The sequence below is a fragment of the Paramisgurnus dabryanus genome, chromosome 17 (genome assembly GCF_030506205.2).
Source record: "Paramisgurnus dabryanus chromosome 17, PD_genome_1.1, whole genome shotgun sequence".
In the NCBI taxonomy this organism is placed as follows: domain Eukaryota; kingdom Metazoa; phylum Chordata; class Actinopteri; order Cypriniformes; family Cobitidae; genus Paramisgurnus; species Paramisgurnus dabryanus.
This window is the reverse complement of record NC_133353.1, coordinates 20,531,699-20,546,960: the sequence shown is the minus strand read 5'-3', so window position 1 is coordinate 20,546,960 and position 15,262 is coordinate 20,531,699. Positions and strand designations below refer to the sequence as shown.

General features: G+C 35.9%; 1 protein-coding gene across 1 annotated transcript in view; it reads left to right on the top strand.

Annotated features, from left to right (window-relative positions):
* The window catches only part of alk (ALK receptor tyrosine kinase), a 921,668-nt gene that overhangs the window by 505,557 nt on the left and 400,849 nt on the right, over positions 1 to 15,262 (top strand). The window contains exon 4 of the mRNA XM_065288699.2: positions 9,943 to 10,144. Within this exon, the coding sequence (XP_065144771.1) occupies positions 9,943 to 10,144 (202 nt within the window). The remainder of the gene's footprint in view (positions 1 to 9,942; positions 10,145 to 15,262) is intronic.

Here is a 15,262-nt window from a genome sequence, read left to right as displayed (position 1 = left end):
CAGTTTTAACCCAACAACCAGAAAACTGAAACTACCCAAAAAGTGTTTAAAATGTTAAAAAATAACCCAGCAAAACAACCCAACAGACTCAACCCAGCATTTTGGGTTAAAAAATAACCCAGCCATTTTTAGAGTGTACTGTACCTTATTATAAATGCAGTTTACATAATGTGATGCTGGAGCAATACAATTCAGTTTGCTTTCCCCTTTAAACTCTTCGCACTGTTCACCCCAGTTTAAAAAACAATGAGATTTACATTCCCTGTTTTGTGTTACTATTCTAATGCGAAGTCAGCCCATATAAGCTAATTAACATAAACTAGAATGCTATCGGTTAAACACTCCAATGTTTTGCAACACAGTATTCCAATGAAGTATTTTTATGTAGTCGAGAATCGAGTTGATTGTGATAAAACAGAAATGCAACAAAGGCTAAACTAGTCCAGTAATGTATATTAAAGCATCTCACCTTGCAACAGCTTTAAGAAATTAATTGGAAATCTATGTCATAATCTGTTATAGTTGTCCTTTCATTTCTTTGAGAATCCTGTTGATAAAAAACAGTCTGAAGAATAATTTTATGTTAAGAGTATAGCAGTTTTCTCGAGTTCACTGTTTCATAATGTGTCATTATTTTGCTTTACTGAAGCTGCTGGTCTGTGAAACCTGTTCTTCACCTTAAATAATGCTAATAATCAGTCTTATTTAAGGCAGAAGGTCACTTTCTAGAAAAGATACATTGTTGTTGTTTTCCATTTTTTTTATGTTACAATTTTGTTGGTGTATGTAACAGCTCAAGTATACAGTATGTCACTAGACTGCCTGTGAAGATCTGACTAAAGTCTCAAATCTTATTGTGAGATAAAAAGCATCACAGTTTGTTTTTAAGCATTAATTTCACTGTGATTTTAATCGCTGACATGACATTACTCAGTCAATATTAAAGATATCAAGTTTATATTTTCACAAAACGTTCTTTACATTATGTCGGATGATTTTATGGAGAAACAGTAAACCACAAATAAATACTTCAGCTGGGTTTTCACAGGCAGGGTCATAATTATATTAAATCTTTGTTTGAAAATGGTGCATTTAAAATGTAATGGTGCATTTTAATCACTAATGCATTTAAAGATGTTAATAACTATATTATGACTTATAATAAGTAACTCACAGCATTGCTATTTTAAATCTTATGATTTACTAACATTTGGATTAGGAAAACTGTATCCTATGCTTTCACTTTACTTAAAACCATCAATAATGCATTTATAGAGGTTAATAAATGTATTTTGACTCATAATAAGTAACTTATAACATGGTTATAACAATATAAATCAAATCAGTTATTTAAAATACTGTAGAAGTGAATCTGCATGATTAATAAGGATTGTAACTATAATATAATGACATTTTAGCAATGCATGTTGGATTTTTATAAATACCCTAATGGAAGTATATGACTGAGTAGTTATTACTTATAAATCAGTGTATAGGGGATTATGAGCATGTGCATTGAAATGCAAATGCATCACTTATAAGTAATAATAAACTTAAACGCATATTATAAATGTAACTATACTGTTCTCATAATGGGGTATGGGTGGTGTTGTGTTTTTTTAAATATATTTATAGAATAGTTATAACTCCCTATAAATAATTATAAAGGGGGCTATAATTCATTATAAGCATGGGCTTCATCGAAAGAGTTACCAGAAAGGTATACGGGTTTGTAACAACATGAGAGTGAGTAAATAATGACAGATTTTTCATTTTTGGGTGAACTATACCTTTAAAAGACACAATCACAGAAATTACGACTAATATTACATGATGGCAATCTTTTGTCTAGGATAGCAAAAAAATCGTGCAGTTTATTCCGAACTTTAAATATTTAGATTTGTGAAGTTACATACTTACAAAAACATCTTAGATTTATAAGGACATGTAACTAAGCAATTTATATTTCTCGTGTCCTCTTCTGAATCTACTGAAAACTCAATTCAAACAATATGATGCTATAACAAGTCTGTGTCGGACAAAGATAACTGTGAATAATGAAAATGTTACATTATGGCCCATATTCTCTGCCATTTTTTATTTGTACTTTCATTTCTATTCTATCAAAAGAATGTCTTTATCTTTTTTCTTGCTCTGGCCCTGTGGAAATGTTACTGATTGAGGCTCTGAATGAGGCTGTAGAGAGGGGGGACTCTAAATCAAAGCACACAGACAGAGCTTTGATTTCTCCTTTCTCTTTCATTATTTATTTTCTCTGGTGTGTTGTCATATCTCTCCCTCATTCATCCATTTTTTTTTCTTCACAGGCTCACTGTCTGTGACTGAGCCCATGGATTTCCACATTCGCACATGTTCATTCAATCCAGATACTTGCCAACTGTTTGAGAAGTGTGCAGAGATTGTTTAAGGAGACAGGCCACTTGTTTAAAAATAAATGGGGAAACACTCAACAGGGCAGACGTAGGAAGGATGTCTAGCATTTCAGTTAAAACTCTTTTTCTCAACCCTTTTTGTCCTGTATACCCATTGATCAATGAGTAAACAAGATATGTGTTTTAACCATGAGTGAAATTAACCATGATTATTTCTATTGACTATGCAATTAAAAAACTTCAATAATGTTTTATTTCTGTCAAGGGACCAAAGGTGGGCTCTTATTGTTTATGTAACTATTAAACCATTTATAGCCTATTCTGAAAAAAATAAAACATTATAAACAATATATCACTGGAAAGCCCCAAGAGTGTAGTGTTTGTATTTTTTCAAAGAATAATGTAGTGAGAGTAGTTTGAAAAAAAATTCACTGACCCACAGGTGGGCCCATTCGTTATTACATATTTATGATACTAATGTCCTACTATAAACATTAAAAATCTTGAAAACCTATATATAACCTATATATATAATATATTTAAAGCCATTTGATGATGTAGTGAAAGTCATTTTAAGTGTAAATGAAGATTTTTAAATGCCACTGACCCCATAAAAATGCATATAAATTATTAAATGTTCCCAAGACTAATATCCTCTTGTATACCTTCACAAATTTACCTTGATAAACTCAGTGGCAGCGTTTCACGAAAACCTAGGGTATGGCAAAAATTCTTTGTACAAGAAGGCCATTCAAGTAACAAATCTATGAAACCACATTATATCCATATGTGTACATACTCCACCAACCTGTATAAAATCATACTATGATTGCACGGATGTACACTTACTGACACCAATACGGAAGCAATACAAATGAAAAACAAAAATAGAAATCATGGTTGTTTAAATTGCTTTTCAAATGCTGTCATTCTTAAGTGCAACTCCAGCAACAGATAAACTAAAAGAAGATAATATCAAAACATACTGTAACATCCCTTCACAAATCTTGTCATGACAGCCGCCAATAAACACTTATAAAAACACTATAAAGACTTTTAATGATGTGATATAGAGCACACATAGTTAACCCAGCCAGCTAACCAACTAAGACTAAAACACTAAGTAAAACTCTTAGTAAAACAGGGCTAAATGCAAAAACAAGTCTTACTTTTTGTAGTCGTGCAGTTTTTATTCCACAAGTGGCCATATGTAAAACGTGCGCAAATAATTAATTCAATTCACTTCGACTGGGCTACAATTTCCCAGTGTAAGAGAACATGTTTATTTATCCAAAGAGAACAAATCATTTTACTTCTGGAATAATGTATGCAATATGCATTGCGCGAGTGTGGGGGAGAACCGTGAGTCTGTTTTAATGTTAAAGCAAAAAAAGGAGTTTACTTGCGAAAATAAAGATGATAACAACAGCGGTCATCATGAAACCTCCTGCACAGTTCAAGCTGCGCTGCAAGAACGACAAGTTCACATCAAAGTACCGCGAGGGTGAGGCGAGAAATAATAGGAAGAGTTTGCTTTCAAACCGCTCTCGCGGCACGTTGATGTCATCCACTTGTTGGTTCCTATATTATAGCATGAAGTCGAGCACACGCGTAAATTATCCATATTAGTGATGTACCAATAATTTTGTCTTAATTTTGCTTTGTTCTGTATTTACCGATGTTCTGTACATGTGCACTTTAAAGCCTTCTTGTTAAGAAATTGTTCTTTAACTTATTTTTGTTTAAAAAAAAAAATATATATATATATATATATATATATATAGCTGTAGTATAGCTTGTTAATCTTTTTCTCACAAGGGGAAAGACATGTAGCCCTACCCTGCTTCTACACCGGTGCACCTTGCCTTGTTGTTTTGTATTAAGCAATAATTTTATTTTAGTAAATGAAGGCGGTTAAGCCGCATACCGCAAGTGGGTCACACAAAATCACCGCAGGGGAAAATTCTTCACCGCAACAACCTTAGCTGCACTCTTAAAAAAAATGGTTCTATATAGAACCAGAAATGGTTCTATCACCCGCTCATATATGGAACCCCCAAATGGTTCAATATAGAACCACTTTAATGGGTTCATTAAAAAGAACCCCAAATGGTTCTTTGAATCAAAGTTAGATGGTTCTATTTAGAACCATTAAAGGTTCTTTATTATTATGAGTAATTTATTATTGATAAGAAATTATAACCGATCCGGAAAATTATACAAGTTAACTATTTATTAATTGTATTATACAGAAATATCTTTATTCTGTATTAGACAGCAAAACTTTAGTTTACATTTAAAATGTCTCATTACATTCAACCATTTAGTTATTTAATTATTTCCATTAAGCATTTTCACTTTTCAATAAACATACATACGTTTATATATTATGTGGTGCACTTTTGAGCGACATGCAGTAGCCAACCAAGCCGTGGCTCAATTTCCAAACATATTAATTTACATTACTTAAAGTAGTCTAGAAAGCAGAAAATATTAAATTTACAAATGAACATTTTAGATTTTATTACGTTTATATAGAGCTCTATGTTTTTAAGGTGATTAATATTTTGGTGGGGCACTGCCCATACCAAACCACATATAACTCCAGAAACTGACCACCTACAAAACTGAAACTACCATTGTTTTGTCCAGCTTGATTTGTGAATTTTTTCACAGTACAGGTTTTCACTGTCAAGTCATGTTAAGCAGTTTAATGTTGAATATGGCAAATACACGTTTTTTTTTTTTTTTTTTTTACAATTAATAACAATTTTCAAAGAAAACACAGTCAGAAATCATGTTAATTTGCTTGTTTTAGAAAGAGCATGATTTGCGAAAACATTCACAAACAGTATATATGGCGGTATTTTAATTCTTTCGCCTCCAGCATTTTTTTTAAAGTTGCCAGCCAACGCCAGCGTTTTTCATGATTTTCACAAAAGTTTAATGCCTTCCAGAAAATGTTATTCTTTATATATATAAATACAATATACAAAATGAAAGAACAGACCCTCTGCTTTCAAAAAAAAAAAAAAAAACGTTTCATCCTACCTTCAGTAGTTCTTTAGTAATCAGCCTTTGAATATGTGTAGGTTTCTGCAAAAACACCACATTATAGGCAAATGGCAGAGATAATTCAATTTTTGTGACAGACTTTTCTTAGAGATCCCATTCAGAGCGATCTTTAAAACAGACACTGACATGCAGCCGCTTGCCATAGGGCAAATACTTCCGGGTTTAAAAAGTTTTATATATATATAAGCGGATAATAGCGGTATTGCGTAAAGCCGGAAATTCTCGTCATTGGCAGGGAAGCTTTTTCTTTTGATTGACAAGATATCTCGTCAATGGCGGCGAAAGAGTTAATGAATTGTTAGTTTGCTGTATGCGGTAAATCACATCAGTCAAATTGGACTCTAAATATTAAATTGAATCTGTGAAACATTTCACAGATCTAATATATTCTACACTTCAGTACTACTTGTGAAAACATTATATTGCACAATAATGATGATTTTTGCATATAAACTTTAAATGAACAAGAAAGGCTCGTAATTCATAAAAATGACCTTCCACACCAATCAAATTGGTGGCCTTCCACACCAATCAAATTGGCTTTAAATATTATTTCAAATGTGTGAAACATTTCACAGATCAAATACTCTTACGTTCTATTTGTGAAAACTTTATACTGCACAATAATGATGATCTTTGCCTTTCAATGAACATGAGAGGCCTGCAATTCATTAAAAAAAATATTTTTAAAGCAGACTGCAATTCATTTTTTTACCAGCAGGCCGAACAAAACAAACTATGGGGCATCGATATAAAAAAACCTGACTGTAGTCCACCGCACAACAGTGCAATGTGTATGTTCACATTTTTAGTAACACGCTTGCCTGCTCTCAGTTAAGCACACATAGCACACCTGGCTTCCTCCACTGACAGCAAAACCTCCCAAATTGAAAAACCAATAATAATGAACATGACAATAGATTTCTTTTTAGCACTTTTGCTTTGGTGACATTGTTCTCTAAAATTTACCGGGGACAAGTGCTGCATTAATGAAAGCCCTTATAGGGAATGTGGAGTTGACGTCACGCCGTGTGGCATTATGAGTAATCCGCCATATTTGCAGGATCGCCTCCTATTCTGCTGTATTTGAGTTAGTGTGTTGGAGGTTTTTTTGTATTTTCTGTCGAGATTTTAATAAACTTCGATATGTTTGGTCAGTACTGCTCGATCAAGAACTGCCACAGCAGGTCACACGATCGTTCAGGGTGGAAACTGAACAACGGAATAAGTTTTTTCAGCTTTTATTTGGGGGAAGCCGGTGGAGGAGCTGATGAAAAGACGCCGGATCGCGTGGTTTGCCTGCCGCAATCAGGAGAAAAACTTTTACTTTTCAAAAAAATTGAGAGTGTGTTTACTGCATTTTCAGTCATTCAGTAATTTGTGATTAATAAAAGCAGAACCACTTAAATTGTCTTGTTTTTATGCTAACACTGTCAAACTAACTTGTAAATGTAAATTATGTTACGCTATTTATTCATTTCTGATCAACCTCACCACATGAGTTATAAAAATAAATCTTTAGACAATTTTGACGATTATAAAAAAAAATTATTAACTCTTTCCCCGCCATTGACAAGATATCTCGTCAATTAAGAGAAAACGCTTCCCCGCCAATGACGAGATTTTCCGTCTTTACGCAATACCGCTATTATCCACCAGGTGGCACCCTTCCGCAACTTTTTAAACCCGGAAGTATTGCCCTATGGCAAGCTGCTGCATGTCCGTGTCTGTTTGTCTGTTTTAAAGATGGCTCTGAATGGGATCTCTAAAAAAAGTCTGTCACAAAAATGGAATTATCTCTGCTTTTTGCTCAAAATGTGGTGTTTTTGCAGATACCTACCCATATTCAAAAGCTGATTGCAAAAGAACCACTGAAGGTAGGATGAAACTGTTTTTTTTGTTTGAAAGCAGAGGGTCTGTTCTTTCATTTGGTATATTGTATGTTTATATATTTAAAGAAGAACATTTTCTGGACGCCATTCAACTTTGGTGAAAATCATGAAAAGCGCTGGCTGGCAACTTTTTTTAAAAACGCTGGCGGTGAAAGAGTTAAATGCAACTGCTCAAACCCACTGCTTGTGACTCTTAAAATGACATAACGTTAGCTAAATATTTAGCAATTTGTTTGTTTTAATAATTTGGCCAAGAACAGAAGTGCCATCTTATGAACATGTGTTGATTCATTGCACAGAATACAACGGATATTTTTATTTATAGAATCATTAAGATACTTGGGTATTAATACATTGTAAGTAAATGGCATATTTCTTTTAGCTGGTTTGGAGTTTTAGGAGTTCTTCTTTCAAACTCCTCAATTTCTTCAGTTCTTCTTCAGGTTTACCTAGTTTTAGCTTAACACACCCACAATTAAATGGCATAGCGGTCGGCGGTGCCTCTAAACATGGCGCCCACATCCCATAATACAACACTGCGGTGACGTACCTTAACATTCCCTATATGGAGCTGGTTTGGGTGTGCATTATGCAAATTATGCCTCCTGCACGCAGCTGCTCATTCAGAGCACTCCAAATTCTCTAGCGCAAGAACGAGTTCAAATGTAGGTGCGTACCGTAAAACTTTAAATAATAGCCCGGGCTTTTATTTTCCCAAACCTATTGTCACACCAGGCGTCTAAAAGAGACAGGCATCTGTAAGGGGCTGTTTACACTTGGTTTTAAGATGTGTTTTCATCGATCGGATCACAAGTGGACGAGAGAGACACATTACGTTTACACCTGGTATTTAAATCCGTCTCTTTTGTCCACTTTCAACCGCATCTGTCCTGAATAATGTGAGGGGACGGTCCGTGAGACGGTGGGCGAGTCTCTCTGCTGTCATTCAAACGTGAGCGGGAGTAATTATGAGTTTATATGGACGCAAACTTATATTATTTCGGAGCCCGCTGCTTGTTTAGCAAGTATACATGCTGCACAGTGTTTTGTATGTTTATTTGTTGGAGCTTTCTCTGAATTTTCAGCGCAATTGATGAAATAGGATCGCGCAACTTTCACGTTTTCAAAACGAAACGGAGAACACCCGCAGTAGTTTTATCAATGAAAGGCTAAAAATAGCGCTGTTCACCGTATGTTCACACCAGAAGTCAAAAAAAGACGTAAAACTTGTGTTTAATACCTCAGATGAGATAAATGGGCGGAGAGAAGGCGGTCGCGTGTGGCTGTTTGAACACATTCAACCACATTGCGTTCCGCAGCTCCAAAGTGATCCGATCGAAAGTGGTTTCGACTACCTCTGGATCTGGTTGAAAGTGGTCGAAAGTGGACGCGTTCAAAACGTTTTGAACACCGTTTACACCTGGCATTAACGTCGTCCACTTGTGATCCGATCGACGAAAACGCATGTTAATGCCAAGTGTAAACAGCCTCTAAGAGACAGGCTTTTAATTTAATTGTTCCAGCATGACAGCAGGAGGTTACCACATATTACGTTTTATTTATAATTTGAATGTGTTTAACAAATTAGTTTGTGTAAGAATAACAGTCTTAAATTATTGGCAGCATAAATAAAGCAAACGAGTATATACTTTTTAATTGGTTGTTGCATGAAATCTTACCCAGATACAACAGTGATATTTTTTGATCTCTTTCTTTTTTTTTGGATTGGCTCGCTCGACTAGAACTCCAGGGGAGACGGGCTTGCTAGAAAGAGTAGTGCGGCCAGATAGATTTTGGGCGCTGCAGCATATTAAATATGATAAATAGTGGTTCCGCGTGAGAAATACAATGTGTGGCGGAAGTGCATGTATGACAAAAGACTGAAAGCCCGGCTATTATCAGACCGCAAAACAATACCGGCCCACCGGGAAAAGTCCCGACTCTCCCGACTGCCACTTCACTACTGTCATCATCACTTCAATCCTGACGACAAACCTTGTTGTGTTGTCATAGTGATGAGTAGCGGAACGATTGCGTCTGTCACGTGACATCTTCCTGTAATCAAAACTTTAGCGTGTGCAATCTGCATCATAGAACTGGCTTAAACAGACAATCTGACGGGTTTTAGAAGATTAAATACAACCCGAAACTAAAAAACTGACCAGGCTTTTATTTGAGACAGGCGTTTATTTACCCAAACCTGTTGTCACACCAGGTGTCTAAAAGAGACAGGCGTCTATTTGGGACTCGGCTATTATTTGAAGTTTTACAGTACGCACGTGTTGTGAATTAGGCAGAAAAGTGCTTATAAATAGGAAAATAGTAGCAATTGTTAGTGAGTCAGACCCATTATTTATGAAAAAGCAGCACATGGCCTTTAGGACAGTCTTTAATATAGAAAATGCAGCTGTATAACCCTCAAAATGTATTTTTTTAAATGCCAGATTTGAGGTTAACTGCATGGCAAACAATTTTAAGATTTTGATCTTTTCACACTCGGGTAGATTGAAGCTGTGGTTGCTTCAATATAATCAATATATATATATATATATATATATTATATAATCTTTTTGTTTTTTCAGGGAGGTTTCTCTCAGTAAATGGCTCAGCTCTGACAGGGCCATGGGTTTTGAGTCCATGGCTACGTGCCGCCCAGCAGCCTTGTGGCCTAGATGTGAAGGTGTTTTTGCACCCCAGACAGAGTGGACGTTATACCGTCTGGCTCATCGAGAGAGACAAGCCACCACTTGCTCTCCTGACCACCGAGCACCCTCACATCATCGGGTGAGTTTGCCATTGGCACATTATCATATACAGAGATTGAAATTCTTACCTTGTGACATAATTGAACCAGCTGTGACATACAGCTTGAAAAAATATAGTACCACAGAAATAACACTTACTTGTGTTGCATTCATTATGCATTTGCACAAGTTAAAGAATTTTGGAAATGCAGTGCTTTTAAGTCTGCATTGTGTTCCTCTCTTCCTCTCTCTTTCCCGACTCTTCCTATGCTTGGTGTTTAGCCAAAAGATCTTAAATATACACCTTTCAAACTTTGTGATAATAATTTTTGCCTAAACTAAGCTACAGTATCTCTTAAGGTTTTGTAAACTATACTATAGTTTCAACCCGTTCTCACCAAGATGCGTACAAATGACACGCAGTTTGATTATCGTGCAATAGATACGCCAAATTCCGATTTTGCGTGCATATGATACGCCAGTCCTTCCCATTCACTTATATGGCGAATCGTTTCGTGACGTTTTATTTATTGTTTTCTCATTTGTTTTTTAAACCATTTTCGCTTGGGTTTAGGGTTAGATTTCACATTTGTTTAAACAGGTTATTTAATATACAGGTTTCTCTGTATTTTTGTCTATATTTAAGCCATGGTCGCTTGGAGTTGGGGTTAGAGTTGGGGTTTGGGTTAGGATGTCATTTTTGTATAACAAAAAGTTGTTCTAACCCTAAACCCAAGCGAAAATGAAACAGAAAAACAGAAAACAAATGAGAAAACAATAAATAAAACGTCACGAAACGATTCGCCATATAAGTGAATGGGAAGGACTGGCGTATCATATGCACGCAAAATCGGAATTTGGCGTATCTATTGCACGATAATCACACTGCGTGTCATTTGTACGCTTTTTGGTGAGAATGGGTTGATAGTTTTCATGGGTCAGACACTTTTCCCCAAAGTGACTTTCATTCATTTTATCTGTATGTCTGTACCTTGGGTTCTTCTACAAATGAAGTATGTAGAATTAGAATTTATGACTTTCCTTACTATATTTTACATAATGTATATGTAGTTGTGTAACTAAAATTATTTTAATATTAATAATATTTTTGTTTATCTCATATCTTATAAAGCTGTTAAAATCCAAAGCTTTTACATTCTTACCTAAACACTTCCAGAACATCCACACAGTTTAACACGCTTCAGATTTGACCCTCTGTCCTTAAGAAGCTTTCTAGTCAGCCATTTCATATTTGTTAGATTTTCCTCTGCAGCAGAGTCTTCCTTCAAAGACTGTATGAATGCATTCAGCCATGCGGTGCATGTAAGGGGTGAAAGTGTTCTGACTCATTATAGAGTTCCTCTTGAGGTTATTATTTTTGTTTAGTCAACCAGGCCACATATCTGCATGAAATTTTTGGCCAAGCCAGGTTCAAACTCAGTCAAACATTGACCAGAAAATGTCCTGTGTATAAGGTCTTTAAGAATCTTAAAGCTAAAACTTCTACGTTGAACATATATTATACTGGATTATTCCTTAAAGCACCTACAGCAGTTAAATCACTCCCAATCAGCAGAGACTACACAATCTAAAACGGAATTTGTTTAAATAGCTAAAAGTTGTGTGTGCAGAATTAAGACAATAATACAGCAGATATAATATAATGAATGCATTTTCACAAACCAAATTGACACTGAACTAAAACAACGCAGAATGTAAAAGAAATCATAAAACTGTAAAAAGCACACTCTTAAAACAAATGTGTCCTTAACTTAACACATCTCTGTGCTATTTTTGAAACAACTTGGTGTTGTTTTAACACATCTTGTGTTGTCCCTTCTATTTATGTGAACTCAAAATCAACACGAAATCACACATAATGTGTTAAAATAACACATAGGGCCCTATCTTGCAGCCAGCGCAATTGACTTTGTCAGTGACGCATGTATCATTCGTATTTTGCACCGGCGCACAGCGGGTTTTTCCCTCCACAGATGCACGTCGGCAAACTAGGGAATGAACTTGCGCTCCCTGGGCGGTTCAGCGCAAAAAAGGAGGCGTGTTCCGGCGCAAACCATCCCTGGTGCTATTTTGCAGTTTCAAAAAACAATTGCGCCACTGACCAGAAAAAAAAAGTTTAAAGTCAGTGGCGCGTTGCGCGTGGTTCAATATGCTATTTTAAGGGCGCATGCTTGACCATAATGTATAGCGTGCACAACGCGCATACACTTTGCTTATCTAATCTACACAGATGCAACAGTTATTTTTGCAAATCATAAATTGTTACACTAAAAAATATTAATACACGAGATAAGGGAAATCTAAGTGGTGAGCATTGTGGTGATAGTTTTTATTTATTGTGTGGCTGCGTTAAAAAATTCTCATGCAAATAACGATTAAAATATTTTCATAAGTTTGTTGTGTGGCTGTATTACGTTTATTTTATGTAAATAATAATTAAAATGTTTTCATAAGAAACCTTAATGTATGTGAACTTGATTTGTAAGAGTACTTTGGGGTTGGACCTTGGTTGCGTTTCTTGGGTCAGATTTCAAAGCCCCCAAACCCTTTCAGCGGTGCGGGTGGACGCAGCGATGTCCTCTGCTGGTGTCAGGTTCTGTGTAGGCAGATCCACCTCCCGTTACACGGCGTGCCCGATTTATGCTGGCAAGCTTGGAATTTACAAGAACGTGGGTCGCCTCGGCTGTGAACCGCTCCTGGCGTGCGCCTGGTAAATCCGTCATAATAATAGCAACCCGCCATGGAACTTGCGCCCTTGCGTTTAAAGGGAATGTTGGATAGCGTTCTAATTGGTTTATTTGACGTTACGCCCAAACCACACCTATGAATAATAAACCTACTTCAGACCAACCCCTTATTGATTTGCGCCCGGCGCAAGAGTTATTTCTCACGCCGGGAAAATAGCAACAGTGCACAAGATCCGCCCACAAACTCACTTGCGCGTTGCGCTTTGCACTTGCGTTTCAGATCGTTAAAATAGGGCCCATAATTTGTTTTATAGGATAACACAAAACAATGTGTTAAAATTAACACATTCTTTCTTAGAGTGCAGTAATTCAGTTCTATACCGAAAAACAGTTCAATGAAAATCTTTGTTATAGTTCAAAGTGTCCACTTGTGTATGCAGTTTACAGTCCACAATGTGCAATCCAATCCAAAGTGCAAGTGCTAGTCCTGGAAAAAATGCACCCATTGCCAACTGGATGTTCCGGTTGTGTTAACATAGTGTCACATATTTTATTTGCTATGCCTAATTGTAATAATGGTAGCCTTATATTCGGTTATTAAGGTTGTTCAAATATATTGTGCACGGTAAGGCGCACCAATGAGCAGTCATGTCATATTTCATATATTGTTTTGAAAAGTAGTGTAATAAGCAGGAAAAAAAATTGTATGACTTTGTGTGCCCCTGCATTTATTAACATCCTCTATTGGCGTTTTTATGTGTTTCAATTAGGAAAAATGTCTACATCTACAATACAAAATCCATATATTTTCTTTGTTAATAGCAGTATGCAATAGAACAGCTTGTTGTCATGTATTTAATATATGGATTTATTCATGATTTATTCATCTATCCATTTTTTTTCTTTTAAGATGCGTTAATAGTTGTTTTGAAATATTTTGTGACACAGCGCTTTCCTCCAGTTTCACAAGCAGAAATCCTTATTGAACTCTGATTTAAAAGCTTTAAGTAATGAACCTTTTTCTAATGCAATTGTGCTTGGTGGTTCAAGAAAGCTTCACTTCATCATCACCAACCCCAAGCAAAAGCTACCAAGACCTGCTTCCTAGTTTAGGTGTCAGGCCACGCTGCTCCTTTTATACTAGTGAGAGTCTACTTCCTACTTCCTGGAAGTACACATTTTTTAAAAGAAGTTAAAATGGATAAGGAAACACATAAAACCATTTAAAACTCAACAAATATACAGTTATACACATAGTGGTAAAACATGTCCCTTATGTGGCAATGTCACATAGACCCCCCCCAGCCTACCTCACATGAGGGAAAGATGTACAGATCCATTTTTTTCTTTAAAATGATGTGAAAATCATTCTGCCTACCCATTCACATAAAAGAATATATTGATTTATATTGATTTGTAAGACACCTTTTGTTTAGAGGGGCCGTATGCGAGAAGCATTGATTGACAGCTAGCAAACAATAGCTTGCAAAATGAGCTGCACCATGAGCTGCATAATGAGGCAGGAATGTGAGAAGAAACTACAGTAAAGAATGTGAGGACAAATAAATGTATACATGTTTGTTTGTTAACAATATAATCAAAATAGAAATGAAGGTCAGTATGACATTTTCAGTTTATTTGGAAACAAGCCCTATTCAAAAACTTAACTTGTATACACTAAGAAACTGATACACAACAGAGCTGCTCATGTGGCTCATGTTACCATATAACTTAATGTCCAAAAAGTGTGAATATGTTTTTCCACTTCATAGTTTTGTACTGATGAGGGGGATGCAGACCTGTAAGAGAGTTATAAACAGCTGTTAGCATAAATTGTCCACAGAAATACCCTTACATACATAACTGATGGGTAAATATCACTGATAGCACTACATCCAGATAAACTATCATGTACATAAACTAAATTCAGAACATCTCAGATAAACATCTGCAGTAATTAGTTTTATAAAAAGCTGTTTTCAGATTACTGTTTTCAGATGCCCATCGGTCGTCTAGCTTTTGTTTATAATGTGTTTCTGTAAGCCCGTATAAACTTTAAAAACACATCTCATATGGCGTCCATGTGCGCAAGCTCGCATCTCCGCATAAACAACGCAACGCTCATAAAAAACGGTGTCATTACGGGAGGTCACGCGTACTCGTTTGTAAATAAGCAAACAATATATGGAATCATATTACAGCACACACTTAAAAGATCCTGCAGGGCAGCCTTACTGAAAGTTTCCATTAAGGACACGAAAGTGAATAACTGTGTTTAAAGTAGTAGTACACTTTAAAGATGGGGTTCCTTGACTTTTAATAGTAGGAAAAAAATACTATGGTAAGTCAATGGGCCCCATCTATAAAGTGGACTACTCCTTTAACTCTTTCACCGCCAGCGTTTTTAAAAAAAGTTGCCAGCCAGCGCCAGCGTTTTTCATGATTTTCAC